Source organism: Triturus cristatus, chromosome 5_2 (assembly GCF_964204655.1).
Source record: "Triturus cristatus chromosome 5_2, aTriCri1.1, whole genome shotgun sequence".
In the NCBI taxonomy this organism is placed as follows: Eukaryota; Metazoa; Chordata; class Amphibia; order Caudata; family Salamandridae; genus Triturus; species Triturus cristatus.
The window spans coordinates 926,049,831-926,075,225 of NC_140588.1; the positions used below are offsets into that span (position 1 = coordinate 926,049,831).

Below are 25,395 nucleotides of genomic sequence, written 5' to 3' on the forward strand. Positions count from 1 at the left end.
GGCTATTTTGTCAATATGTCACTACAGTCCTGAGGGATGTTAAGGTCCTTGAATTCTAAGAAATCAGGAGCCATGCGTGTAAATGTACAGACTAAGGGTCCGGATGAAGCACCTGACCTTTGTTCCTCGAAAGCATTGTAGGTGTCGGAAGAAGACGGATCGGCTGGTCCTGGGATAATAACAGAAGCTCTTGGAACCAGTACTGGCGTGGCCACCGGGGTGCAATCAGGATGAGACGGCAGCCCTCCAATTTCATCTTGAATATTACCCTCGGGATTAGAGGTATTGGGGGAAAAGCGTAAGCACAAATCCCTGACCATCGCATGGACAGGGCATTCCCCCTTGATCCCTGTTGAGGGTATCTGCTGGCGTAATATCTGCATTTTTTGTGGTCCTTCGTTGCGAACAAATCCAGTGCCGGCTTGCCCAAGCTCGGAACACCCTCTGCTCTAGCTCCCACTCGTGGCAATCCGATTGGGACCTGCTGAGCGTGTCCGCTAGGGTATTGTGGAAACCTCTGACAGGTTCTGCTGTGAGGGTTATGTTGTGGAGTGTGACCCATTCCCACAACTCCTGAGCCTTTCTTGACAAAGTTGTCGATCTTGTCCCTCCTTGCTTGTTCACGTAAAACATGCTGGTGGTATTGTCGGTCCGAACCAGTACCGATGAACCTGCAATCCTTGGAAGGAAAGCTTGCAGGGACAGGAAAATTGCTCGAAATTCCAGGCTGTTGATATGTTGTTTCTTGTACTCTGGAGACCACTTTCCTTGTATCTGTAAATCTTGGAGATGACCTTCCCATCCTTCCATGGAGGCATCCGTTGTGACAACAAAATCTGGAATATCCTGTATGAAAGTGAGGCCTTCTGCTAAATTGGGCATCTGTGACCACCAATGCAGAGCGTTTTTCATGCTTGGTGTGACTCTGAAGATGTCGAAGGAACCCACGGCCTGTTGCCACTGAAGGTGTAGCTCCTCCTGTAGAGGTCTCATTCGGAGTCTTGCCAAAGGAAAGATTTATTGCGTAAGAGCAAATCCCCAGGAGTGAAGCAAACATGCGGACAGAAACGGACTTTCTTCTGGAAATCAGAATTGCCAGCTTTTGAAGACGAACCTCCCGTTCGTGAGATAAGAATGCCCTGCACTGGACAGTATCCAGCAGAGCTCCTAGAAATGTAAGGACCTGCATCGTGCGTAACTGAGATTTGCTCCTGTTCACAGTTAGCCCCAGAGAGTTGAAAAGATGAAGAGACGTAACAGCAATCTTGACAGCTCTTGCCGAAGGACCTTTGATTAACCAATCGTCCAAATACAGGAATACTTGGATTCCCCGGGATCTTAACGCTGCTGCTACAGGAGCGAGACCCTTGGTAAGATCCTTGGAACCGATTTTAGTCCAAACGGGAGCACTTTGAACTGATAATGGGTGCCAGCCACAGTGAAGCGAAGATATTTGCGATGCTTGGGATGTATTGGGATGTGGAAGTTCGCGTCTTCCATATCCAGAGAAGCCATAAAATCTCCCTCATTGAGACAACCTAGAATCTCTGAAAGTGTGACCATGCGAAATCCTTCTTTTTTGAGGAATCTGTTCAGGTTGCGAAGGTCTAGAATCGGGCGCCATTCCCCTGATTTCTTTTTGATCAGAAAAAAAAAAAAAAAAAAAAAAAAAAACTAGAATAGAAACCCGTCCGTTTGATGTGATGGAACCTTCTCTATTGCATTCTTGAGGAGCATTGTTAAATCTTCTTTGAATAATAAGTGAAGACGAGGGGGAGGGGGGTCCCTTGGGCGGAGTGAAGAGTGGCTTGGTGACAAATTCTAGGGTATGACCGTTGTTCACCAGGTCTAGAACCCATCGGTCGGAGGTAATTTCTTGCCACTTGTCCACAAATGCTAAAATTTTCGTGCCCATGGGAAGGGGAATAGGTGTGGAAGGCGCCCTGCGGAGATCACTGCTTCCTGTTGGCGTCCCCCGTCCTTGATTTTCAGATCATCTTCGACCGCCCTGACGAGAGAAACCAGACGTGTTGGATTGCCTGTATGAAGATTGGTAAGTTTGTCTATATTGGGGCTGGTATGGTCTATTCTGCTGGTTTTGGTATCCTCCTCTAGAGGAAAACCCACGCCCCCTTGTGCCTCTGAAGGTTCCGCGTTTGTACTGCAATGAACCCAATGATCTTGCCGTATCTGTATCAGTTTTTATTGCCTGGAGAGCTTCATCGATGTGTTTTCCAAACAACGATTCGCCATCATAGGCCATGTCCAATATTTTTGTCTGGACTTCAGGTCAGAAAGTGGTGACCTTAAGCCAACCCTGGCGTCTGAGTACTGCCGCACCAGCCAGCTGGTGAAAATTTGTATTGACAATGTCTTGTGCACAATCTATTGTTTCAGATGCCGCGTGCTCTCCCTCTAATAGAATTTTTCTTGCTTCCAGTCTCTTGTCTTCCGGAATGAGCTCAATATCCATCCATCTCTGACCACATTTGGCGGTCATAACGCCCTATTATTGCTAGGGAGTTAGCTGCTCTGATGGAGGCAGCTGCCATTGCCGAAAACGTCATGCCGATCAAATAAAGACGACGCCCTTCCTTGTCCGGCGGTGTAGTAATGGGTGTTGCCAGGTTCTTAGATCTTTGTTGGGCAGCCTGGGAAATTACCAAATCTGGTCGACGATGGCCAATGAGACAGGATGGACTATTGGCCAGAGCACGGTATTTATCATCTATTCCGTGGAAGCACTGCTGGCACAGATGCAGGAGTTTTCATGTTTTTGATCCCTTCCTTCCAGATGTAATCAATTATGAGGGCAGCTCTCGTAATCTTTCTGGATTCCTCCTTAAAATCATGCAGGAAGCAATCAGATTGTTCAACCATAACAGGCAATTGAAATCTAGCAGCAGCTCGTTGCATTAGATTATGAAATCCCCCTATATCCTCTGGGGGCGAATCAGATGGTAGAGGAGTCGGTGGTGAAGGCATAGGGATAATATAAGAATCCCAAGGATCTGCCAGAATGGTCTCTGGAAGTTCACCCTCTTCAAATTCCTCTTTGGAGGACGTATCCAGACCCCGATGAGGGTCTTGAGGAGAGTCTGGAAGCGGAGGAGTTGGAACAGGAGTGTCAGCTGAAGGCAAAGGATCCGGAACCGGCACAGGTGGTGGTGGAACCTGTGGAATGACTTGCTGTGGGGGAAAACACTGTATGTAATCAGCTAGCATGGCTTGCAGGTCTTGTATTAGAGTTGGAGGCAGATGCGACATCTCACTCTGGCGAGGTTGTCTATGGTAAACTCTGTGATGTGGGACGACAATGTCCTCTTGATAATATTGTTCTTGGTAATCCTCCTCCTCTTCATCATCGTCATCCTGACATTTGATGTGTAGCTCAGAAGGATGATGAGCTATCCCAAATGGTCCTTATTCCTCTTCGTCCTCGTAATCATCATCCTCTTCCTGCACATATGTTTCCAGGAGATGTGATGGAGTAAGCGGTGAAATATTGCTATACTCATGACTTTGAAATGTTTTGAGCTGAAAACTCCTAGATGAAACGGGTGTTGACTGAGTAGGAGCTATAAGCAATGCAGGTGCCGCAGACGGAACAGGTAAATCCCCAGTTGATGGAATTGTCGTTGACAGGCTCTCCGTCGATGGATTAGTCAGCGACAAGCTCTTTGTCTTCGTCGACGGGACCTTCGACGACGGGAGCTTCGACGACGGGAGCTTCGTCAACAGAGTCGTCGACGGGGTAGTAACCAGCTGCATCTTCGTCTACGATACTACTCCAGACAGTGGAGGCTTCGTCGACGGTAACGTCGTCGATATGGATTTCGACGGCGACTTAGTCGACGAGGTCTTCATGGACAATTCCTCGTCAACTGGTTTCTTGGACAGGATAGCAATCCTGGTCGACAGTATAGGAGAGGTGATAGACGTCGTCGAGACAGTCTCCGTCGATGAAGGAGCAGAAGAAGTGACAGAAATCGTCGATGGAGGAAAAGCCAGAGATTTTGAAATGCTTTTACTCACAGTTTTAGAAGACGTCTTTTTAGAGTCCTTGAGAGCAGACTCCTGAGGAGAGTGCGCTGACCCAGAGGAGATGAGAGGAGTCCTCTAAGAAGGGCCAGAAGTAGAGTGGAAAGATTTATGGTGTTTATTCCCCTCGCTTCAAGAGCTGTCATGAGACCTAGCTCTCTTGCTGGAAGTTGAGGCTCTATCATCCTCTTCAGCCGAAGAGGATTTAAGCCATAACAGCACTCTCGCCTCCCTATCCCTAAGAGTCTTAGTAGGGAAGGTTCGGCAAATTTTTCAATCTTTTTCCTCATGTTTAGGGTAGAGGCAGTAGATGCAGTCCATATGCTGGTCATCAACATGGACTCTGTTCTTGGCACAGGTTCTGCAGGACTTGAACAAGGCTTTCTTGTCAGACATCATGGAATTAAGTAGGAAACTGAGTGGCACTCAGGAAGACTCCCTTCCACACGATGCGCGGTGAAAATCTGAGGAGGACTGGCTCTGCTGAGAGTGTTCTAGAGGGTGCTGATTGGTTGGTACCAATTTTTTGGTTCTTTTGGCATAATGATGTAGATAGGCTGCTAAGATCTAGGCCTCAGGCCTTTTCTTTGGGGCCTACTACTACTATTATTTTTTGGCACTACTTTTGTATTTACCGTGGGACTCCTGCCTCGGCGACGGGGAATGATTCAGGCATGTGAATCTATGAAAGATACCCCAATACTGGATAACTGTCAACACTTTTGTTGCTATCTGTCAAATGGCACCACCTTGAAATGGTAGTGCATCTGGTCTGCTACAAATCTAAAATGTTGGTTTCTGGTTCGTGGGGATGTGTAGTTAGGCGTCCTTGAGATCTATGGTTGCCATGTAGTCTCCCTCCTGTAGGGATGGTATTACATCTTAAGGAGTGGTCATCTTGATTGTTTGTCTCTTGATGTACCTGTTCAAGCCTCTGAGACCTAGGATAGGTCTGAAGCTTTTGACTGGTTCTGGTACCAAGAAATAGACAGAGTAAACCCCCTGTCCATGTTGGGACTCTTTCTATTGTATATTTTTGCATTATGTCATGGGCTTTTCTCAGAGGCTCACTTTTTCTGACTTATCTTGATCTTGGTGTTATGTTTGAAGGCTGCTTTAGCAGTTCGATACAATATCCATCACTGATAATCTTTAGGATCCAATTGTTGGAGGTGATGTAGGACTCGCTCATCCTACCCCTCTCCGAAGACACCTCCAGCCCCCATACTAAATTGATCAACTGCATGTCAGATGTTGCCGATAGGATGAAGACCAACTACCTGAAGCTCATCTCATAAAGGACTACGGAGGTACTCTTCGGGAAAGACACCTCACTCTGGTCCTCTGTCTGGTGGTCCTCTGCATAAGGACTGACATCCACGCTGTTGAGCCTCAGCCAGGGACCTAGGAATCGTGATTGACAACCAAATCTTAATGTCTAGTCATATCACAGATCACGCAAGCCCTTATCGCCAGTAAGTTGGGCTACGTTAACAATCTCCAAACAATTCACTAAGAGGCTCCAGGTCAGAAAGAACACAGCAGCCTGACACACATCCTCATTCCTCCAAGACCTCCATTGGCTCCCTACTCACAAACTAAACACACATACAAAGCACTGCACAACCAAGGACCCACCCACCTGAACAGCCTCATCAGCTTCCATATCCCCACCAGACAACTTTGCTCCGTTGACCTATTGAACGCCCATGTTTCCCACATTGTAGAGCCATAGTATGCAGCTGTGCTTTCTCATACCTAGCTCGTAAAGCCTGCACCACCTCCCATTGCACATTAGAGCCACCAGCTCAGACAAAGAATGCACAGAATGCAGAAAAAAATTAAAACCCAGCTCTTACAATAGGTCTCGTCAGGGCAGCTCCGGACTGATATGTATACACTACAAATAGACATATAATAATATTGGCACCGAACGTTGTCTTCAGATAATATTTTGTCTTTAGTACTATACTGAATATATGCGACAATGAAGAATAAATGTAATGGATTATATGTGAAACTTTAAATAAACCACTTGCTGAAAGGAAAATGTAGTCTGAGATGCTCTCACCAATAGCTGGGAAAACAACTGATGCTTTTCAGCCTCTGCAAGTACAATGAATGAGGGGCCAGCAAAGGTTGCTGGTTTCTTGAAGTGGCAGTCTCTATTTAACTGTGCTAGACTGCTGCTACGAGACAACTAGTAGGCAATATACTGAAAAGAGGTCTTCTAAATAATATTTTGGCATTCTATCCCATTTATAAAAACTAATGTAGCTGAAATATATTTTCAACTTTCGATAATTGGACTGGTAATAGGCTACAGTTCTAATTGTTCTGCTCATAGTGTAGCTGATTTTACCATTTATTATTTATAGGGCTCGTTAACATTTATGGATAAGAAGTTTTTCGGGATCTTTAGCTAGGTCAAATTCTAATATTTATGACAGTCCTATGAAGCAGAAAGAGCTTTGCATTATGTGTGTAATCATTTTCCATTACCTGATAGAACTTGAATTTAAATCCAAGAATGTGACACAGAGTTTGTGGTTCACACATGGACATGTATGATTCAAGCAGTGGTACAAAGAATTCATCAAGATCTGGCCGGCATTCATATACTTCGAGAAGAATATCCAATACTCTGTTAGGATCCAAGTTAAAACATCCTACCGCAAAGAGAACAAAGTGTGAAAAAAATAGATTTCAATACATTAAGCAAACAGCAACACAGTTTCTGCAATTCCAATTATAACAAAATTAAAGCTTGACCTATAGATACAATTAACCTTTTTATTAGACCAGTTATTTTCGCCAAAGCAGTAATATTGCTCTTGTACATACACGTTAATAAAACTACTATTTTTCCAGGGCACCTTCAGAACTACAAAGCAAAGTAAAATTCCATTGTGATCAAATAGCACCAAATACCTTATGGTTGTGACTTGTGCAGTCACAGCAAAACCGCTTATAAAGGTTTGACTAGGCTGTGAAAGGAGAAAAGTGCAAATATAAGTAAAGTTCTACTGGTAGCACCGGGACATCCAATGCGCGCTTTATAAATGGCATATTCATTCAGTTCTACTCATGTACAGCTGGTCCTACAGGTCTGCCCCGACTCACTTTACTCCTGGAAGGAGAAGGTGGAATTTGAACCTCCACAACAGATGTACTGTGGCTGGTCTACTATAAAGTTGTGATTGGTCCAGACCCTACCTGGTGAAGCCTTGGGGACTAACGGGTGCTCTGACATTAAAAAGATTTTACCACAAGAAATGAATGAAAAAACAGACCAACGAGGTTTGATAAACCTGGGGAGGTCATTGTGTACGTTAAACTACTACATTCCTCCTCTACCCCTCAGATTTAAGAAATACTTTGAACCGAGTTCCTACTGGACATGGTTTTTTAGATGCCTGGTAGTGGTGTTAATTAGACAGAATCTTGGCGCACACAAAAACAAGCATTGAAAATGCAATAGGTCTCGCCTTTGATTAAGTTAAAGCCATTTGCTTTGCTAATGGTATTGTATAGCAAAGCAAATGGCTTTAACTTAATCAAAGGTGAGACCTATTGCTATTTAATGCCTACATTTATTTTCAAAATCTGGAGAAAATACAAAAAATGTAGGCCCCCTTTGCTTGACTTTCCATCCTGTCTTACATTAGTTGCAAGTCAATAGCTAAGAAGATAGACCCCCCCCAGGATATAGCGGCATGGCTTAGCAAATTTAGCGGCACCAATATGGAAATTTAGCGGCACAAATATGGAAATTTAGCAGCATTTTTGCGGCACTTTATTTTACTCATAATCATTCATTTTCAGCCTGAAATCGCGAAATTCTTGAGGGTCTGTATAGGGAAGTAAGACAATGACTATTGGCAGCGGCAGTGTAGATTAAAAAGTGAATCCCAAAATTAAAACGTATGTAAATGTACAATTCTACATACGTTTCAACAAGTGTTAAAATAACTACAACCAGGCAAGTAACTGTATTAAATTATTGTCCATGTTGCACACTCATAACAAACTACGAAAGGCGCTAGTCGCCATCATGGAAGGTAAAACAGATTTGTTTTAAAAAAAATAGTGACATGGATTGCTTAAATAAATGAATTGGGTACTTTCCTCATATATTAAATATCCTGGTTCTTTTGGGCATACTGTGCGTTAAACCATATAGCCTGAGCATTTACAGCACTAGGAGCTATTTTTTCTGTATAGTTAGGCGATTGCTGCTAGCCGCTCCAAAACTATTTCTGAAAAATAACATTTTTTATTATTATTGCCTTTATCAAGGAACGCAAGCGCTTCTGAAAACTGACACCGTCCTGAAAACTCTGTGTGGCGTGCTGTGTGCTCAACTAACTTTCCTATCCAATTTAGATGTATTTTTTTAAGTGATTGTACGGGGAAGAGCGAGATCACCGGCATTAACGTTAGATGTTCAAGTTTGGCTCACTTTCTTGGCTGTACTAGCCCACTGCATGATGTAACCGAGTAAGCCCAAATTGGACGTAATCGCCCCTCCTCCAGCCTGGGCCAGCAGCTGCTACCCTTCAATTTCACGGGCACTTTTGTAAAAATCGTGCAATTTTTACGAAAGTGCCGATTTCGCAGCAAATCGCGGAATCGCGATATCGCGAAATCCTGGAGGGTCTGAATAGGTAGTTAAAAAAACACAGAATGAGATTTCCTGACATAATGGCGTATGTCAGGATACATTTGTAGCATAATGAACAAGTTACTACTTGTGTAACGATATATCTGTAAGAGACATTAGTTAGTGATAGATTCCTTACCTTAGAATATCCCCAAGTGTCAGACTGGATCCGGAAAGTTTTGCTAGCAGTACCCCTGCGCGTCAGTAGGTGGCGTCCTGCGGCTCCGCGTCCGTCGCTGGCTTCGTAAGCACAGAGATGACGTCACAGAGACTACTTAGGCGCCACCCATGCGCGCGGACGTCAGTTCTGTACACTACTTTCCGCGCCAGTAACGCAGAGCCATGCAAGAAACTGACCACTGTTGCCATGAAACTAGGGCCCTGAAAGGCGATGACCTTAACCCTAGAAACAGTTCGCAGAACGGGGAGGATGGGTGGGGCGGTAAGGAATCTATCACTAACTAACGTCTCGTTACAAGTAGTAACTTGTGCATCTGAAAGAGACACGCTAGTGATAGATTCCTTACCTTAGAATAGATACCCCAGCAATACCAACCCCGGTGGTGGGTCTGCAAACAGATTACACCAGAAAGTCACAGAGAACAAAACGGCCAAGAAGCCGTTTCTCTGGACCGTCAAGGCAGTAATGCTTGGTAAACGTGTGCTGCGAGGCCCACGTAGCTGCCTGACAAATGTCCTGCAAGCGGACACCGCGTCCCACAGGAGTAGTGGCTGCAGTTGCCCTGGTAGAATGGAGACGCAGCCCCACAGGAGGCTCCTTCTTAGCGAAGGAGTAAACATGCTTTGATGCACAGAACGACCCACCGAGAGAGAGATGGTCCGTTTGTGCACAGCCCAACCTTTTTTGGCGCCCACATAGCCAACAAAGAGCTGGTCATCCACACGGAACTGCTGTGTACGCTTCATATAGAATGCGAGTGCACGTTTTGGGACCAGACGGTGGAGCCTCTCCTCCTCCCTGGAAGGATGCGGAGGTGAAAAAAGGTAGGCAAAGTGATAGTCTGCCGAATGTGGAAGGGCGTGACAACCTTTGGCAAAAAAAAAAAAAAAGGACGGGTCCTTAACACCACCTTGTCCGGATGAACAGAAAGGAAAAGGAGGCTTAGAAGAAAGAGCCTGGAGCTCACTCACTCGTCTGGCAGAGATGATAGCTACCAGGAAAGCCGTCTTAAGAGTGAGAAGACGCAAAGGACAGTTACGAAGGGGCTCAAAGGGAGCGCACATCAGAAATGTCAAGACAAAGTTAATGTCCTACTGAGGCATAATGAACGGTACCGGAGGAATCATGTGCGTAATGCCTTTCAGGAAATGGTTAACAACAGGGGACTTAAAAAGAGAAGGCTGATCTGGAAGCCGTCAAAAGGCGGAGATGGCCGAAAGATAACCTTTGAAGGTGCCCAGAGCAGAGTCCTGCTGGGCCAAAGAAAGAAGGAACAGAAGGACTTCAAAAAGAGGGACAGAAAGGAGATCCACAGCCTTAGCTGTGCACCATGCCACAAATTTGTTCCACCTGCAGGCGTATACCGTTTTATTGGAGGGACGCCTGGCTGCCAGAATGATATCACAGACTTCGAGAGGAAGATCGAAAGCTGTCAACTGTCGCCGCTCAATCTCCATGCATGGAGGTCGAGGCTGGACAGGTTCGGGTGGAGGACCGTCCCCTGCTGCTGCAACAGAAGATCCTCCCTAAGAGGCAGTCGGAACGGGGGATCGATCGCCATGCTGAGTAGCTCGGGATACCAGTATCTTTGTACCCAATCTGGAGCCACAAGGATGACTTTGGCCCGGTCGCTCCTAATTTTCTTTGGCACTCTGGGCAGAAGTGGTATAGGCGGAAAGGCGTACAATACTCCGCAACTCCACTTGTGACGAAAAGTGTCGCCGAGCGAGTGCCGCCTTGGAAATTCCAATGCGCAGAACTGAAGATATTGCGCGTTCTCTTTTGTGGCGAATAGATCTAACCAAGGCTCTCCCCACTGCTGAAAGAGACCTTGCGCCACGTCAGAGTCCAGACGCCACTTGTGATCCATCAAGCACCGGCGGCTGAGTTCGTCCGCCCTGGCGTTCAGAGAACCTGTCAGGTGTTGAACCTCCAAGGTAATGCCTTGATGTTCCAGCCATGTCCAGAGGCGCAGAGCCTCCTGACATAGGGTCCAGGACCCCACCCCGCCCTGTTTGTTGCAATACCACATAGTGGTGGTGTTGTCCGAACACCTGCACCACACTTCCCCGGACAGAGGGAAGGAATGCCTTCAGTGCGAGTCGGATCACCCAAAGCTCCAAAAGGTTGATATGGAGCCGGGACTCCGCCGGAGACCAGAGTCCTCTGATCTCCGCCTCTCCCAAGTAGCCCCCCCATCCCAGGAGGGACGCATTCGTCACCACTGTGTGTTCCGGTTGGGGAAGAGAGAGGGATCTGCCATTGACCCAATCGCGATCCGTGAGCCACCACTGCAATTGTCGTGCAGTGCCCTCTGAGATCTGGACATGATCCGACAGGTTGCCCTGATGCTGCGCCCACTGGAACTTCAGGTCCCACTACAGAGCCCACATATGCCATCTGGCATGATCCACTAGAAGGATGCAGGTGGCCATCAGACCCAGGAGCTGGAGGGTCATCCTGACTGAAACCCGGGACAGAGGCTGAAAGATCGGATCGGGAGGATAAACCCGAAACAGCATTGAATCCAGAACCGCTCCGAGGAAGGGGAGCTTCTGAAAGGGACTCAGGGGCGACTTTGGCACGTTGATGGAGAACCCCAGCAAATGCAGGAGGTCGGCCATAGTCTGAAGGTGGGTGACGACTGCCTGGGGTGAGCCTGCCTTCAACAACCAGTCGTCGAGGTAGGGGAAGACTGGCACCCCTAACCTGCGCAGGTGAGCTGCGACCACCACCATCACTTTTGTGAACACCCGAGGGGCGCCGGTAAGGCCGAAGGGGAGCACGGCAAATTGAAAATGCTCACGGCCTACCGTGAACCACAGGTAACGCCGGTGGGCCGGCAGGACAGGGACATGAAAATATGCGTCCTGTAAGTCCAATGCTACCATCCAGTCTCTAGGGTCGAGGGCAGCCAAGACCTGAGCCAGAGTCAACATCTTGAACTTCTCCTTCCGGAGGAAGTGATTGACGTTCCTAAGGTCCAAGATGGGGCACAGGCCCCCTTTGTCCTTCTTGGGGACCAGAAAGTAGTGGGAATAACAACCACGTCCTACTTCTGGCCCAGGAACGCGCTCGATTGGCCCCCTTGGCCAAGAGGGCCGTAACTTCCTGCTGGAGAAGCAACAAGTGATCCCCTGACATGCGGTGGCACCGACGTGGCATGGCGGGAGGGGACGACTGAAAGGGAAGAGAATAACCCCCGCGGATGATCTGCAACACCCACTTGTCCAAAGAGATATCGTGCCAGTGGTGGAGGTGGTGGCGGATCAAGCCACCCACCAGCGTGGGGTGCTCCACAAAATTTGGATTAGGACGGTTTAGAGGTAGAAGCAGCGGAGGTGGACTGCCCCCCACGCGGAAGGCGCGACCGCGCTGAGGCTGGTTCTTCACAGGCTAGTTGAAGGAACGTGCCTGGGTGCCCCTACCTTGGCCACGAAAGGAACAAAACCCAAGAGTGGCTGGGCTCTTAGTAGAAAGACCCAAGGACTTGGCCGTGACCCGCGAGTCTTTAAAGCGATCCAGCGCACTGTCTGCCTTATCGCCAAACAGGCGAGTGCCATTAAAGGGCATGTCCTTGAGAGAGCTCTAGACGTCAGGCGAGAACCCAGTGGATCGCAACTAGGTGTGGCCACGCAGCGCCACAGTCGTAGAAATCACCCGGCCCAACGAGTCAGCGGTGTACAAACCACACCAAATGGCAAACTTAGCCGCATCCTTACCCTCAGCAACCGCCTGGGAAAGCACAGCATGGACCTCCTCAGGAGACCGAGGTAACACCTGAGCAACCGTGTCCCACACTGCGTGGGAATAGCAGCCCAACAAGCAGGCAGTGTTCACCAACCGCAGTCCCAAGCTGGCCGACGAGAACAATCGCTTACCAAACTGCTCCAGCTTCTTAGAGTACTTATCCGGTGGAGCCGTGGGAAAGGCACTCTGCGATATCGATACCTGGATGACCAGACTCTCAGGCGTGGGATGAGATGTCAGAAACGCGGGGTCACCAGGCAGTGGTGCCTGGCTTCATTCTTATCCACAGGAGCCCCTGTGGCCGGCCGCGACCAAGTGCCCAACAGGACGTCTGTGAGGGCGTCGTTGAAGGGTGGCAATGGCTCCGACGAAGCCGACGCCGTCTGGAGCACCTCAGTAAGGAGGTTAGTTTTGAGGGCCACCGTAGGAAGATCAAGGTTGAGGACTTCAGCAGCCCGACGGAGCACCATCGTGTAGGAAGCGCCCTCCTCCATCGTAGGTGGGGGAGAGGCAAACCCCAGGTCAGAAGAGACATCGAGGTCACCGGTCCTCTAGATCGTCCACCCAGTCCTGAGTTGATGGGCAAGAGGGTCCTCGGACCCCTCCCAGTCATCCTCCACCTCCGTTGCAGAAGGAATCGGTCGCGGCAGCAGAGTCAGAGCTGGAGAAGGGACATTCGGCGTCGGAAACGGCGCAGTCTCCCAATGCGGATCCCAGGCAGGAACGAAATGGTCCTGGAACCGGGGCAAGGGTGTAACGAACGGCACAGGAGGCAGAGCAGAGGGCAGCACTGGGGCTGGAGCCGGCAGTGCCAGACCTCGCGGCGCCGGAGCCAATGGCGTATGATCCTGTGGCGCCAAAGTTGGATCCGCCGGCGGCGCAGACAGGCCAACAGGATCTGGACATGGGACCGGGGGCCTGTGTACCTGTCCCCACATATCTCAACACAGACCCCTCAGCTCATCACAGCTCCCCCCCCCCCCCCCCATAGAAGCATGAAAGTTCCAAGTACATGTTCGATCACAGACCTGCATACCGTCACAGACTTCAGCCCACCACAGCCCCAGCACGTGGTCCGTCACACTTCTGTATGCCATCACAACCCCTTCAGCCCACCATAAGCATCAGAGTACAGTGTTCATATCTTGCACAGACCCCTTCAGCCACGATAGCACCCAGAGTCTAAAACTCACGCACCCTCTTGATGTGCATCATCTATCTAACACAGACCCCTCAAGTCCACCACTGCCCCCTGTAGAAGCAGGGGGTTCAAAGTACATGCGCCAGCACACACATGCACGCCGTCGCAGACACCCATTGCCATATTCTTGCATATGGTTTCCCTTACTACTTGTGTTGTGCCAAGACGGTCTACAGAATACAATACACCTTTTGCCAGTGTATTTGCCGTGGAGAGAGTAAGAAGAAAACTGGGTTTAAAAAAGTTAACACTTGGCACGTGAAGAGACAGACCGGTTACCACTAAAATGCTGTTTTGTGCTGCCCCTCCCTCCAACCCAACCACCCCGACGCTATTCCCAAACTCGGTCAGCTCGAGTGCCATTCAACTCTTAAGTAGTTCCCAACAGTAAATATTTTGAGCCCTGAAAGCTTGATTGCATAAGCATTATGACCCTTCAAGTGCTTTACTAGAGATCAAAGTCTTCTGCCGAGAGACTTCACATGTTTACTCAGCAAATCCTTTCCATCAAGTAATGCGTTCAGTAGAAAAAAAGTCTAAATAAAAAAAACATTTCATTCATTTCACTTCCACATTTAAATTTAGAAACGTGCTTTAAGTGGGTTAGAACGTGCATTAGGAAGTCTCCGCTGCGCCAACTGCAATTAATTTTATACAAATGAGTTGACAAAACAAAAATAGCATAAATGTCAAAGAAAAAAAAAAAAAGATCGAGCATATACACGGACATCTGCTCCCCTTGTAAATAAACATGACGTGCCACTAATGGGTGTGGGAATGTTTATGAGGCTGTGTAAAGACTCTTCGGCGTCTGGGTGGTTCTGTGTGTACACAGTCGCCCACAGCACTGGATCATTAGGGCTTAGTGGAGGCTTGCATGCAAGCCTGCAGGTTTAGCAGGGGTTTACAAGCCGTATAAGTGAGAACGCTGGCCAGACTGTTCATGAACTGGAAAAGAGCAGGCCCGCAGTGAATAACGGACATAGTCAAAGCTCGGCAGATCTAATCATTCCCACCACGCACAGTCTATCCCCTGCGAATAAGAGTACAAAAGGCACTCACAACACACAATGGGCTATTCTTGTGGGAAAGGGGAGTATGCATAAGGTCACAACGCCAACATTTTTATACATAGTCCTGCGGTTGCGTAAAAAAAAAAATAGATAGATATATATATATATATATATATATTAGCATGCGAACGCAACAAAAGGGGGCGTTATAAAGTGATAAAACAGACAATATCGCACAATATCTATCTAATCAGGCTGCCAACCACAGCGAGTCTGACATAAAACATCTCAGACCGGGAGGTTAAATTTACTAAACGAAATGAACAAATGAACTCCTAAAGTCATTTTTACATTATCAGAAAATAAGCGAGCTCAAGAACCGGTTTCTGTGGCCAAGGGGTCGCAGCGTTAACGGGGCGAGTGGGGACTGTTATTGTAAAATCCAAAAAAAAGCATTCCGCAAGCAAGATATAGCAACAAAACACTGTGCAATGCATTCCACAAGCAAACGCATACAGTAGTTTAAAAAGAAAAGTGCAGCAAGTCAATATTAAGCAGGAGGGACTTAAAACACTCCTGGACAATCAAAGTCCCTTCTGAATAATAACTGACATCTAACGACGCACACCAATCTGAATTGCGGGGGGAGCTCAGACATGACTTCTGGAATCGGATCGATTCCATGAAGCCCTCGCATGGCGAGAGCACAGCATGCGCGCTGCTAACGCCAGGCGAGACCCAACAAAACACTATTTAGTCTGATCTGATGGGACCTTTGTAGTTTGAGTAGAGGGATATTTATATTTTTACTCAGAAGTTTGGCAGCTGGGATTTCAGCTTGCTGAATGTGCAGTGCTCAAGTCAGAGTCCATTTTAAGGGATGCCCTTCCAAGCAGGATTCCGTGCCAAAACTAGCACGTCTGACCACATTTTTAGGTTCGCATTACTGTATTGAAAGTATGCTCTGATTTGTAACCAAAAACTATGAGGCTTTAATAGATCTATGTGCGATCTTTGAGTTAGTTCCTCAAAGGATTCTGTGGAAGGTGTTAATTGAGAGGAGGGCTCCTGCCAACCTGATTATTTGCGAGGCTGCACGAAAATAATTAAACCCAGGTACGGGGTGCGTTTTGGCTCGTACTCGGTTTAGGTTATATATAAATGATGTTGTTATGGAACTCCAGGATTATAACGGCTCTCTGTATTGAATGGTAGCAGGATTTCTATATCACTTTTTGCTGATAATTCCTTACTCATATCGAAAGCCTGCACGGGCCTTCAAAATTGAATTAATACTTTTCTGAACATCTGTGCTTGCAAGGGACTGGAAATAAATGCACCAAAAACGAAATACATGATTTTTGGAAAAGGTCCTGTTAGAAATAGTACTGTGAGAGTGACTGGTGAACCTCTAGAAAGAGTTTATTGCTTCAATTATCTGGGTGTCAAACTGAGCCACACGCTTCGCTTGAAACCCCAGCTTAGAAAAAGCACTTTGCTTCTGACACAAAGATCCAAGGCAATACTCAGATTACATAAACAAATCCCATCCAGAGCTAGATCCCCAGCTTTGGTGGTATATCGAGCCAAAGCTCTGAGCGCTGCCCTTTTTGGTGCCAAAGTCTGTGGGTATGCGGATACTCAGAAGTTAACAGTGGAGGAGAACAAATTTATCAGATCACTTATCTGCCTTCCTTAAAGTGCTCCCTTATTCCACTTTACTTAGGTAGCAAACATATTGCAAATAAGGTACACCTAAGACCTTTGATGTTTTGGGTGTTTGTATCTGGTCTACTCCAGAACTAATAGGAGTATAGAGGCGCATTGAGGGCTTAAATGAACAAAATTGCGCCCTCAAAAACCCTGAGTTACAATATATCTCAACATGGTGTAGGAGAATAGGGCTGAGCCGACTCTGGGACAGTTCGGAGAAAAATCGAAAGTCTGAGGTTCCTGTACTCAAAACCAGGTATTGGACCTTCCTGCATGACCAACAACTAGCAACGGCTTATTTAGGTCGTCTGACTGATCAGTTCTTTGAATTCAGGCCTAGCTCAAAGTTCGAAGTTATTCTTGATAGAATTTCTCCTCCCCTGGCCAAAAGTCGGTTTGTGAGAATTTGGTTGGGTAGCTTGAGACCATAAATCTTTACAAGTAAGCTGGCAAGAAATGTAAATTCGGACAAATGCCCTGCCTGTGGAGACGTTCCCGAGACGGAGGAACACATTTTGTTTTTCTGCCCAGACTACCGTGGCCCCCGCTGGAAATGGATGTGTTTAAACCTGAAGGCTAATTCTTATAAAATTAGATACAGAATTGTAACAAGCATTGAAAATGCAATAGTCTTGCCTTTTATTAAGTTAAAGCCATTTGCTTTGCTATACAATACCAATAGCAAAGCAAGTTGCTTTACCTTAATCAAAGGCGAGACCTATTGCATTTTTAATGCTTGTTCCAGTAAGACTCTGAACTACACCCAGCACGACCCTGCCCCTACCCCTACACCCAGTTCAGTCCAGTCCCTACACCGAAACACTACCCTACACGACCCCTCCCCCCCCCCGACACTACCCTAAACACTACACAAACACTACAACACTACCCTAAAACACTATCCCCAGCAAGACCCTGCCCCTACCCCCAGTCCAGTCCCTACACTGAAACACTACCCTGCATGACCCCCCCGACACTACCCTAACCTTGAAACACTACACATACATTACACTACTTTGACACTACCCTAAACACAACAAAAGTAACCCCCACCCCATGCGCAATCCCCCTTACCTCACTCGCCTCGTGGTTCCTCTCTACTGCTTCCAGCGTCGTCTGAGGTGCGGTGCACGTCGTTGTGAGGAAACAGCCTGAGTTTCCTCACAACGATGTGGATAGCCATTACATCGTATGCATTGTAAAAGCGCATGCGATGTAATGGTATGCGTAGTAATGGCTACGCGTTGTTACATCGCGTGCGGTGTAACGCATGCGATAATGGTATTGCGTGGTGAAAACCGCGTTGAAATGGCCATTTACCCGGGAGACTAGTATTTGTTGTTTAATGTTAAGGCTGACCATATTACCCAGTCAGTTTCGTTTCAGAGCAACTACATGTTCCCAAAACACATTTTTTTAAATTCCTCATGCCAAATCATGTGGAGAAATTCAACTTCCCCTGTGCGACACCACCGCCTCCCAAGGAGGGTAGGGGATATTTTTTGCAAGCATCCGGCATGTATTATGGTATTGGTGGACGGAATTAAAATGTATTGGATGGAATCAGGCGTTACTAGACTCCTTTCTAATGCAGTGCACCATCTTACTCCATTCCTGATCTTCATGGTGTGTCTCTCTCTTAGCCATTACCAATAACTCCTGTCTTGGGTGTCCTTCGCAAAGCACTCTGCGCAAAGAGAGCAATGTGTCTTTGCTTAGGTCAGTGATATAAGTTCTAGGACTCGGATTCTGGTAGACTATAGCGGTACCGTTCCAAGGTGGTATGTGCTACCATGTAAAATTTGACATATGTTTAGGTTTTTGTTAAGTGCATGGATGTACAAGGGCTGTCGGGGGCTGATTGAGAATTGCTGACAGAAAAAGAGGTGAATGACCCAGTTAGGGAGCTACTGGGGTAACAGCCATGCCTTGATCTTTTTCCTAAAGCTGGGTTCCTCTTCCGGAAGTCTTAGCCCAAGGGGCACAGAATTCCAGAGCTTCGGGACTAGATGTGAAAATGATCAACTTGCCCATCTCGAGCTCTTAATTCTTAAGGTTCTTAAGAGGCGTTTACATGCCGATCTTAGACTTCTAGTAGATTCATAAGGAGAGATGTGACCTCTGATTTTAAGAGGACCCCTGCCATTTATTACTTTGTGAAAGGCAGAGTGATTCGAACTTGATCCTTGCATCAATAGACAGTCACAGTAGCAATTGGCCTCGTCAGACCCCATATGCAGGCTTGGCTTTTCCATCCTATACGTTCACATCCATTACCTTTCACTCCAGCTGCTCTAGCTTCCAGATACAGACCACTACTGGAGCCTGCTCTGTTTTTTTAATCATTATTAAAGACACCTAGGACCACACCAGGGGCATGAGATAAGATTGTGTAAAACTCTCTAAATGGCAGTCTCTGGGCGAGAAACTGTTTTCGAAAGCCATCTAGCCATCAAGTGCAGTTAGTGAATATCACTCTGTAGTAAGTTTTGTAATACTTACTACAAACTTCAGTTTGTGAATCAGGCTCTGCATGTTTAACTGTGCAGGCTTTTATACCCCAGTTTGCCTTTTACATTCTCCGCATACATTACCATGCCCATGACTCAAATTATTTTTCGGTGTCATACCACCATTCATTAATAACCACCAAGTGCAAGGCCCTATATCACGACCCAATATCTGCAGCTGCAATGCCTTCCTCCTATGTGGATAGGAAGCATTTGTTAAGTGCGATTTGCGAGGGACCTTGACTCCATATGAACCTGCGGAGTTTCGATTGTATTATGCTGAAGAGTCCGTGGCAGCTAATATAAATAATTTTCCAACTGGTACAGAAACTGTGGAAGCAAAACTATTTTTAAAATGGCTGAACGGCCCATGAGGGAATGCGGGCCATTCCCCGCAGTTGGCTTGCCAAAAATATAAATCCCCTCATAAGAGGCCTTAACGAGGATTATCACACTGAAGATCTTCTAACCCCAGGGTTTGCCCGGGGTGGGGGGGTTGGGGGGGGGGGGGGTCACCAAAAGCTCAATGTTTTCCTAGTATGATATGTGATTTCATGTTTTAGAATATCTGTTTACATTCTTTAGCACAGTGTAATAACAATCCAACCTTCAAGTCCTATTGGCTTTAACATAATGAGATATTAGGCCTTTAGCTTAACTTCTTTTAACATATAGATCAGATCCAAGGTATCTTATATAACTTTTCCCAATGAACCAATCACGCCTATGGCCTTAATCATTGACTTGTCAATATAACAAACTCGAGCCTACTGAACTTAGCGCAGGCTTTCCCATAATGCCACCCTTAGGCGTACAGACATAACATTTAAAAATGTACAAACTTGCAGTTTGCAAAACAAAGAACAATGCCTCTAACCAAAGAGTTTGTTTGAGGTGGTAACCGACACCTACAGCCTTGCCAGCTACGGATACCTGTGAGATTTCATATAACAAAATACTTTCTTACAGCCAAGGATTGTCACAGTGCATATCGTCTTCCCCAAGGGTTTGTCAGAGGTGATAAAACTCTTGTCTATTATAGTACTAGGTGAGATGTTATGTAACTAAATACCTTGAGCTGTAGGCTGAAATCAGGGATCCTGGAATTATGAGATTGTGCGGCCATGGCATTTTTCGCATAATTATGGATTTGCTGTATTTGCCACATAATCCATCATCCGCAGAGTTTAACAAAAAATGTCTAGCTCTGACAATTGAAAAGTTACTAAAAGTGCTGCGACACGTTGCCGCACAGTGGGAGTCCCTTTGCAAAGGCTGACTGGTCCACTTCCGGTTGTTTATTGCTATATGTAGGTGTTAAATTGGAACTAGTGAGGTGCAAAATATGCCCAGATGGTGTTAACGAGTGTAAAAATGACAAAATAATGAAACTATCACAAAATGTGTTGCATTATGCCACATAGCTTGTCTTTTCTTGCTGCATAATTTTGTCAAGCCTGCGACATAATTTGGCTCTCCCCTGCCACATAATTCCGGTGTCTCTGGCTGTAATTCAGAATAATAATAATCCACCCTTAAATGCCATTGGATTTAACCATGCCTAAAAAAAAAAATTTTTGTAAAAGTGTCCTCATTTAATACAACGGGTGCTATGTAAAGCTGATACCCGATTGGGGTCAAGTTCGCGCTACATAAAACTGTAAAAAAAAAAAAAATCCACAATGGCTAACTCAAGCCTGAGCCTGCTGCCTTTGTAGTAACTTGCAGTAGTTGCCTCGTCACCGTAACCAACTCAGTGCCGTGGTACTGAGCATAAGCTTCACCACAGGGCAAAGAGTGCAAATACAAATTTTCTTTCCCAATACTCGCACACAATATCTGTCCAATCAAACGCGGCATTTCAGGAAATCAACACACGAGTGCGGCCAAAGCTCTTCATCAGTAGTTCTTCTGTCGATCCCATAAGGTCAGAGGAGGGTGATCTGTGGATGTGCGCATCACAGGCCCTTGCGTGAAACCTGGCGCTTTCCACGCTCCCTCCAGCAGGGGGTACTGAAGAGAGGTGACCCTTCTCACGCCCCCTGGGTGCAGCAGGAGGAGACAGTGGGGTCAAAGAGGAGCCCCCCTCTGTACATTACACTCCACCCCTTCCCTCCAGCAGGGGGTGCTGAAGAGGCGAGCCAACCAAATGAATGTTAATTAGTCCGTCAGCCTCTAGTAGGATGAAAGGCTGAGCAGACACACTGGGGTTCGAACCTGCAGCTGTGAGGTCAAACATAAGATTAATTGGGTGCTTGCCTTAAAGTTAAGATTGCATTATATAAACCAGTAACAAATCAGAAAGCGAGGACAGTAGAGAAAAAGAGGAGCCGTGTGTGTAAGCAGATGCCTTGCTACCTCCACCTCGGCCGTCTGTCAAAACACGATTCTGCTGCCTTTCTCCGTCTACAAGTCAACAGCAATGGGTCTAGTATGACAGCGAGTGCACAAGTTTCTTATTGCAAACAGAGCATTGGCAGGCTGTGCATGTGGCATGTGAAGGGAGGGTTGGTTAAAAAGAATGGCGCGTGAAAGAAGCGGGGGCGAGTGAGCACGGCAGCGCTGCAAACGCACTAATTAAAAACAGATGGTGACATGACCCCGAAAATATGGCGCCCCTGCTCGCAACCGCAAGCCGTAGGTGGATACATTTACTGGGAAAGGTGGGACATGCAGCCGCCTTTGCCCAATTGCGTGCTGTCTTTTTAGAAAGACACATGCAAAGACCAATTAAAATAATGCAGGAAAAAAAAAAAAAAACACGTACGAGCATGAAAAGTCTAGAGTGATTCCAAGAGGTCGCTTTCCTAGAGCAGCGCATGCGCGCTGCCCTAGGCTCGACCTTAAAAATAAGCTTTGCTCTAGATTTATTTTACAACAAAAGGTAAGTATGTTTTTAAATAGAAATACTTTTCAGTTTCAAAGCTGGACACTGCCTTTTCAATCTGCACACTTAACCTATTGAAGAAAACAATAATGCTGTTTTACAGGTAAGTAAACAACTTAGAAATTCAGAATTCGAGTTGCAATGTCAGCAGAGGACAAGATTCAAGTAAGCCAATGTTACCCAATGGAGACAGGGGATGCTTTAAGGCATGATGATTACAGGTAGGTAAAGCGGCTTCAGGGCTCAAGCTTCAAAGATTTTGGCAAGCATAAAAGGGGACCACAAGGCAGCACCAAACATACACCACCAGCGGCACAGTAGCGGCCGAGTGCAGGGAGAAAACACGGGGTTGGGTGCCCAACGCAAGTGAAGAACAAGTTACTTACCTTCGGTAACGCTTTTTGTGGTGGATACAGTATCTGCCTGTGGATTCCTCACCTTATGAATATCCCCTGCGCCAGCATTCTTCGGAAATTTTTCGTAGCTCCACGCCGATGAGGTCGTCACAATGCTATGGCTCCGCATAGAGACAATGCATACATAGTACACAGTATTCACACAAATACACGTAGTGTAAAGTGACAAAGGAAAACAAAATAAAGCAAACATTTCCTTCAAGCCTACAGAAAGGCAAAATAGGTGCAATGCAGAATGACAAAATGAAACAACATATTAACGAATACCTCATTTAAGGTATAAAAGGGTGTACAACGGGGAGGCGGGTGGGTCAGTGAGGAATACACAGGCAGATTCTGTATCCACCAGAAAAAGCGTTACCGAAGGTAAGTAACTTGTTGTTCTAATGGATACATCTGTCTGTGGATTCCTCACCTTATGAATAGAATGCCACAGCAGTCCCACTCCCGGAGGAGGGTGTCCATCCTTCTATACCAAAAAGTCCTGTAAAACAGAGCGTGTAAAATGACAGTCTCTCCTCACTTCGGAATCTAAGCAGTAATGCTTCGCTAAAGTGTGCAGAGAGGCCCAAGTTGCAGCCTTACAGATGTCCAGCACAGGAACACCTCTGGACAAGGCAGAAGTAGATGACTTAGCCCTGATGGAATGAGCCCTAATGCCTTCAGGAGGCTCATTACCAGCCAGAGCGTAGCAGATCTTGATGCACAAGACGATCCACCTGGATAAAGTGCGCTTGTGCACCGCCTTGCCTTTCATCCGACCAGCATATCCAACAAAGAGCTGATCATCTTGGCGGAAGTCCTTTGTTCCATCCAAACAGAAACTAATCGCCCTCTTTGGATCCAAATGATGAAGCCTCTCCGCCTCCTTGGAAGGGGAAGGATAGAAAGTTGGGAGGGTAATGGACTATCCTAGATGGAAGAGTTACACCGCCTTGTGCAGAAAAGCAGCCCTGGTCCTGAATATCATCCTTTCAGCATGTATGGTCAGAAAACGGGGCTTCGAACTCAAAGCCTGAAGCTCACAAAAACCCTCCTAGATGAGGTGATAGCCACTGTAAAGACCGTTTTGAATGTCAGTGGTCTCAAAGGACAACTATGCATAGGTTCAAACGTGCAACCCATTAAAAAAGTTAACACCAGATTTAAATCCCACTGGGGCATAATAAAAGGAGTGGGCAGAAACATATTAGTAAGCCCCTTAATGAATCTTAAGACTATTGGAGACTTAAAAAGAGAAGGCTGATCAGGCAAACCAAGAAATGCAGACAAAGCCGACAAATATCCTTTAACAGTGGCCACATTACAACCTTGCTGAGTCAAATAAAGTGAAAAACAAAACAGAAAGGTGCGCTTTCAGAGGATCAATAGATTTCTCTCCACACCACCTAACAAATTTCAACGACCTGTAGGAGCAGATACACTTGGTGGAGTGTCACCTGGCAGATAAAATAAAATCTACCACTTAAGGGGGGAGAGAAAAAGAATTCAGGTTGCCCTGTTCAATCTCCAGGCATGAAGGCGAATGCTCTGGAGGTGGGGGTGTAGAACCTGCCCCTCCATCTGAGAGAGGAAGTCTGCCCTGATAGGGAGGCGGAGGCTGCGATGAGAGGTGAAGTAGATCTGTGTACCACAACCTTGTTGGCCAATCCGGGGCGATCAATATGACTTGGGCCCGGTCTTGGCGAATCCTCCTCAGAACTCGAGGAATCAAGGGTATGGGAGGAAACACGGAAAGGAGTTGTGAGCTCCACCTCAACTGAAACGCGTCCCCCAACGCTCCCTGCCTCGGAACCTGGAGACTGCAGAACGACGGGCAGTGCGCGTTCGAGAGTGGCAAACAGGTCCACCCGAGGAGTTCCCCACGTCTGAAAGATGTGTCGAACTACCTCTGGATGAAGCCTCCACTCGTGGTCAGCAGAGAACTGCCAACTGAGAGTGTCCGCACGCACGTTCAGCACCCCAGCCAGATGATTAGCCATCAAGCAAATCTGATGGTCCTGAGCCCAGGACCAAAGCTGGAACGCCTCCCTGCAGAGACGGTACGACCCTACTCCTCCCTGCTTGTTGACATACCACATTGCGGTAGTGTTGTCCATCAGGACTTGAACCGACTGACCGTGAAGGGAAGGGAGAATGGCCTTGAGCGACAAACGTATCGCCCGCAATTCCACAAGATTGATATGAGACAATCTTTCCTCGGGAGACCAAAGACCCTTGATCTTCAGATCCCCCAGATGAGCACCCCACCCTAGGATAGAGGCATCCGTTATCACTGTGGCCACTGATGGAGGAAGATGAAAGGGATTTCCTTGAGACAGATTGCCCTCCACGCTCCACCAAGACAGATCCGCTGCAGCTTCTCTGGGGATCCTGACAGACTCCCTGAGATGTCCGTTGTGCTCATACCACTGCCGGCGGAGGCACCACTGGAGCGCCCTCATGTGCCAGCATGCATGGTTGACCAACAGGATGCAGGAAGCGAACAGACCGAGCAGGCGAAGGACCTTCAGAACCAGAACAACCGCTCCATTGTAAAACAAGGGAACCATATCCTGAATGTCGAGAATCCTTTGCGGAGAGGAAATGCCCGACACACAGTGGCATCCAGTACTGCCCCTATGAACAGATTGCGCTGAGAGGGCACCAGGTGAGACTTGGGCACATTTATTGAAAAACCCAACTTGTACAACTGGGTTGTAACCTGCAGATGATTATTCACCATCTCTGGGGACTCTGCCTTCAAAAGCCAGTCGTCCAGGTAGGGGAAAACTGGAACCTCCGACCTCCTGAGATGGGCAGCCACCACTGCCATCACCTTGGTGAAGTCTCGAGGTGCGGTAGTAAGACCAAACGGAAGGACCACAAACAGGTAATGTTGCTACCAAACCATAAAACGGAGATACTTCCTGTGCGACTTCAGGATTGGGATGTGGAAACACACATCCTGCAAGTCGATGGACACCATCCAGTCCTCTTGTTGCAGCGCCTGAAGAACCTGCGCTAGGGTGAGCATCTTG

The 25,395-nt window shown here is 47.0% G+C and overlaps 1 protein-coding gene across 2 annotated transcripts in view; it reads right to left on the bottom strand.

Moving 5' to 3' along the window:
• THOC2 (THO complex subunit 2) overlaps window positions 1-25,395 on the bottom strand; it is a 1,568,999-nt gene that overhangs the window by 1,317,675 nt on the left and 225,929 nt on the right. For both annotated transcript variants that reach the window (XM_085608126.1, XM_085608125.1), the window contains exon 8: window positions 6,544-6,710. In XM_085608126.1, coding sequence (XP_085464252.1) covers window positions 6,544-6,710 — 167 coding nt within the window. The remainder of the gene's footprint in view (window positions 1-6,543; window positions 6,711-25,395) is intronic.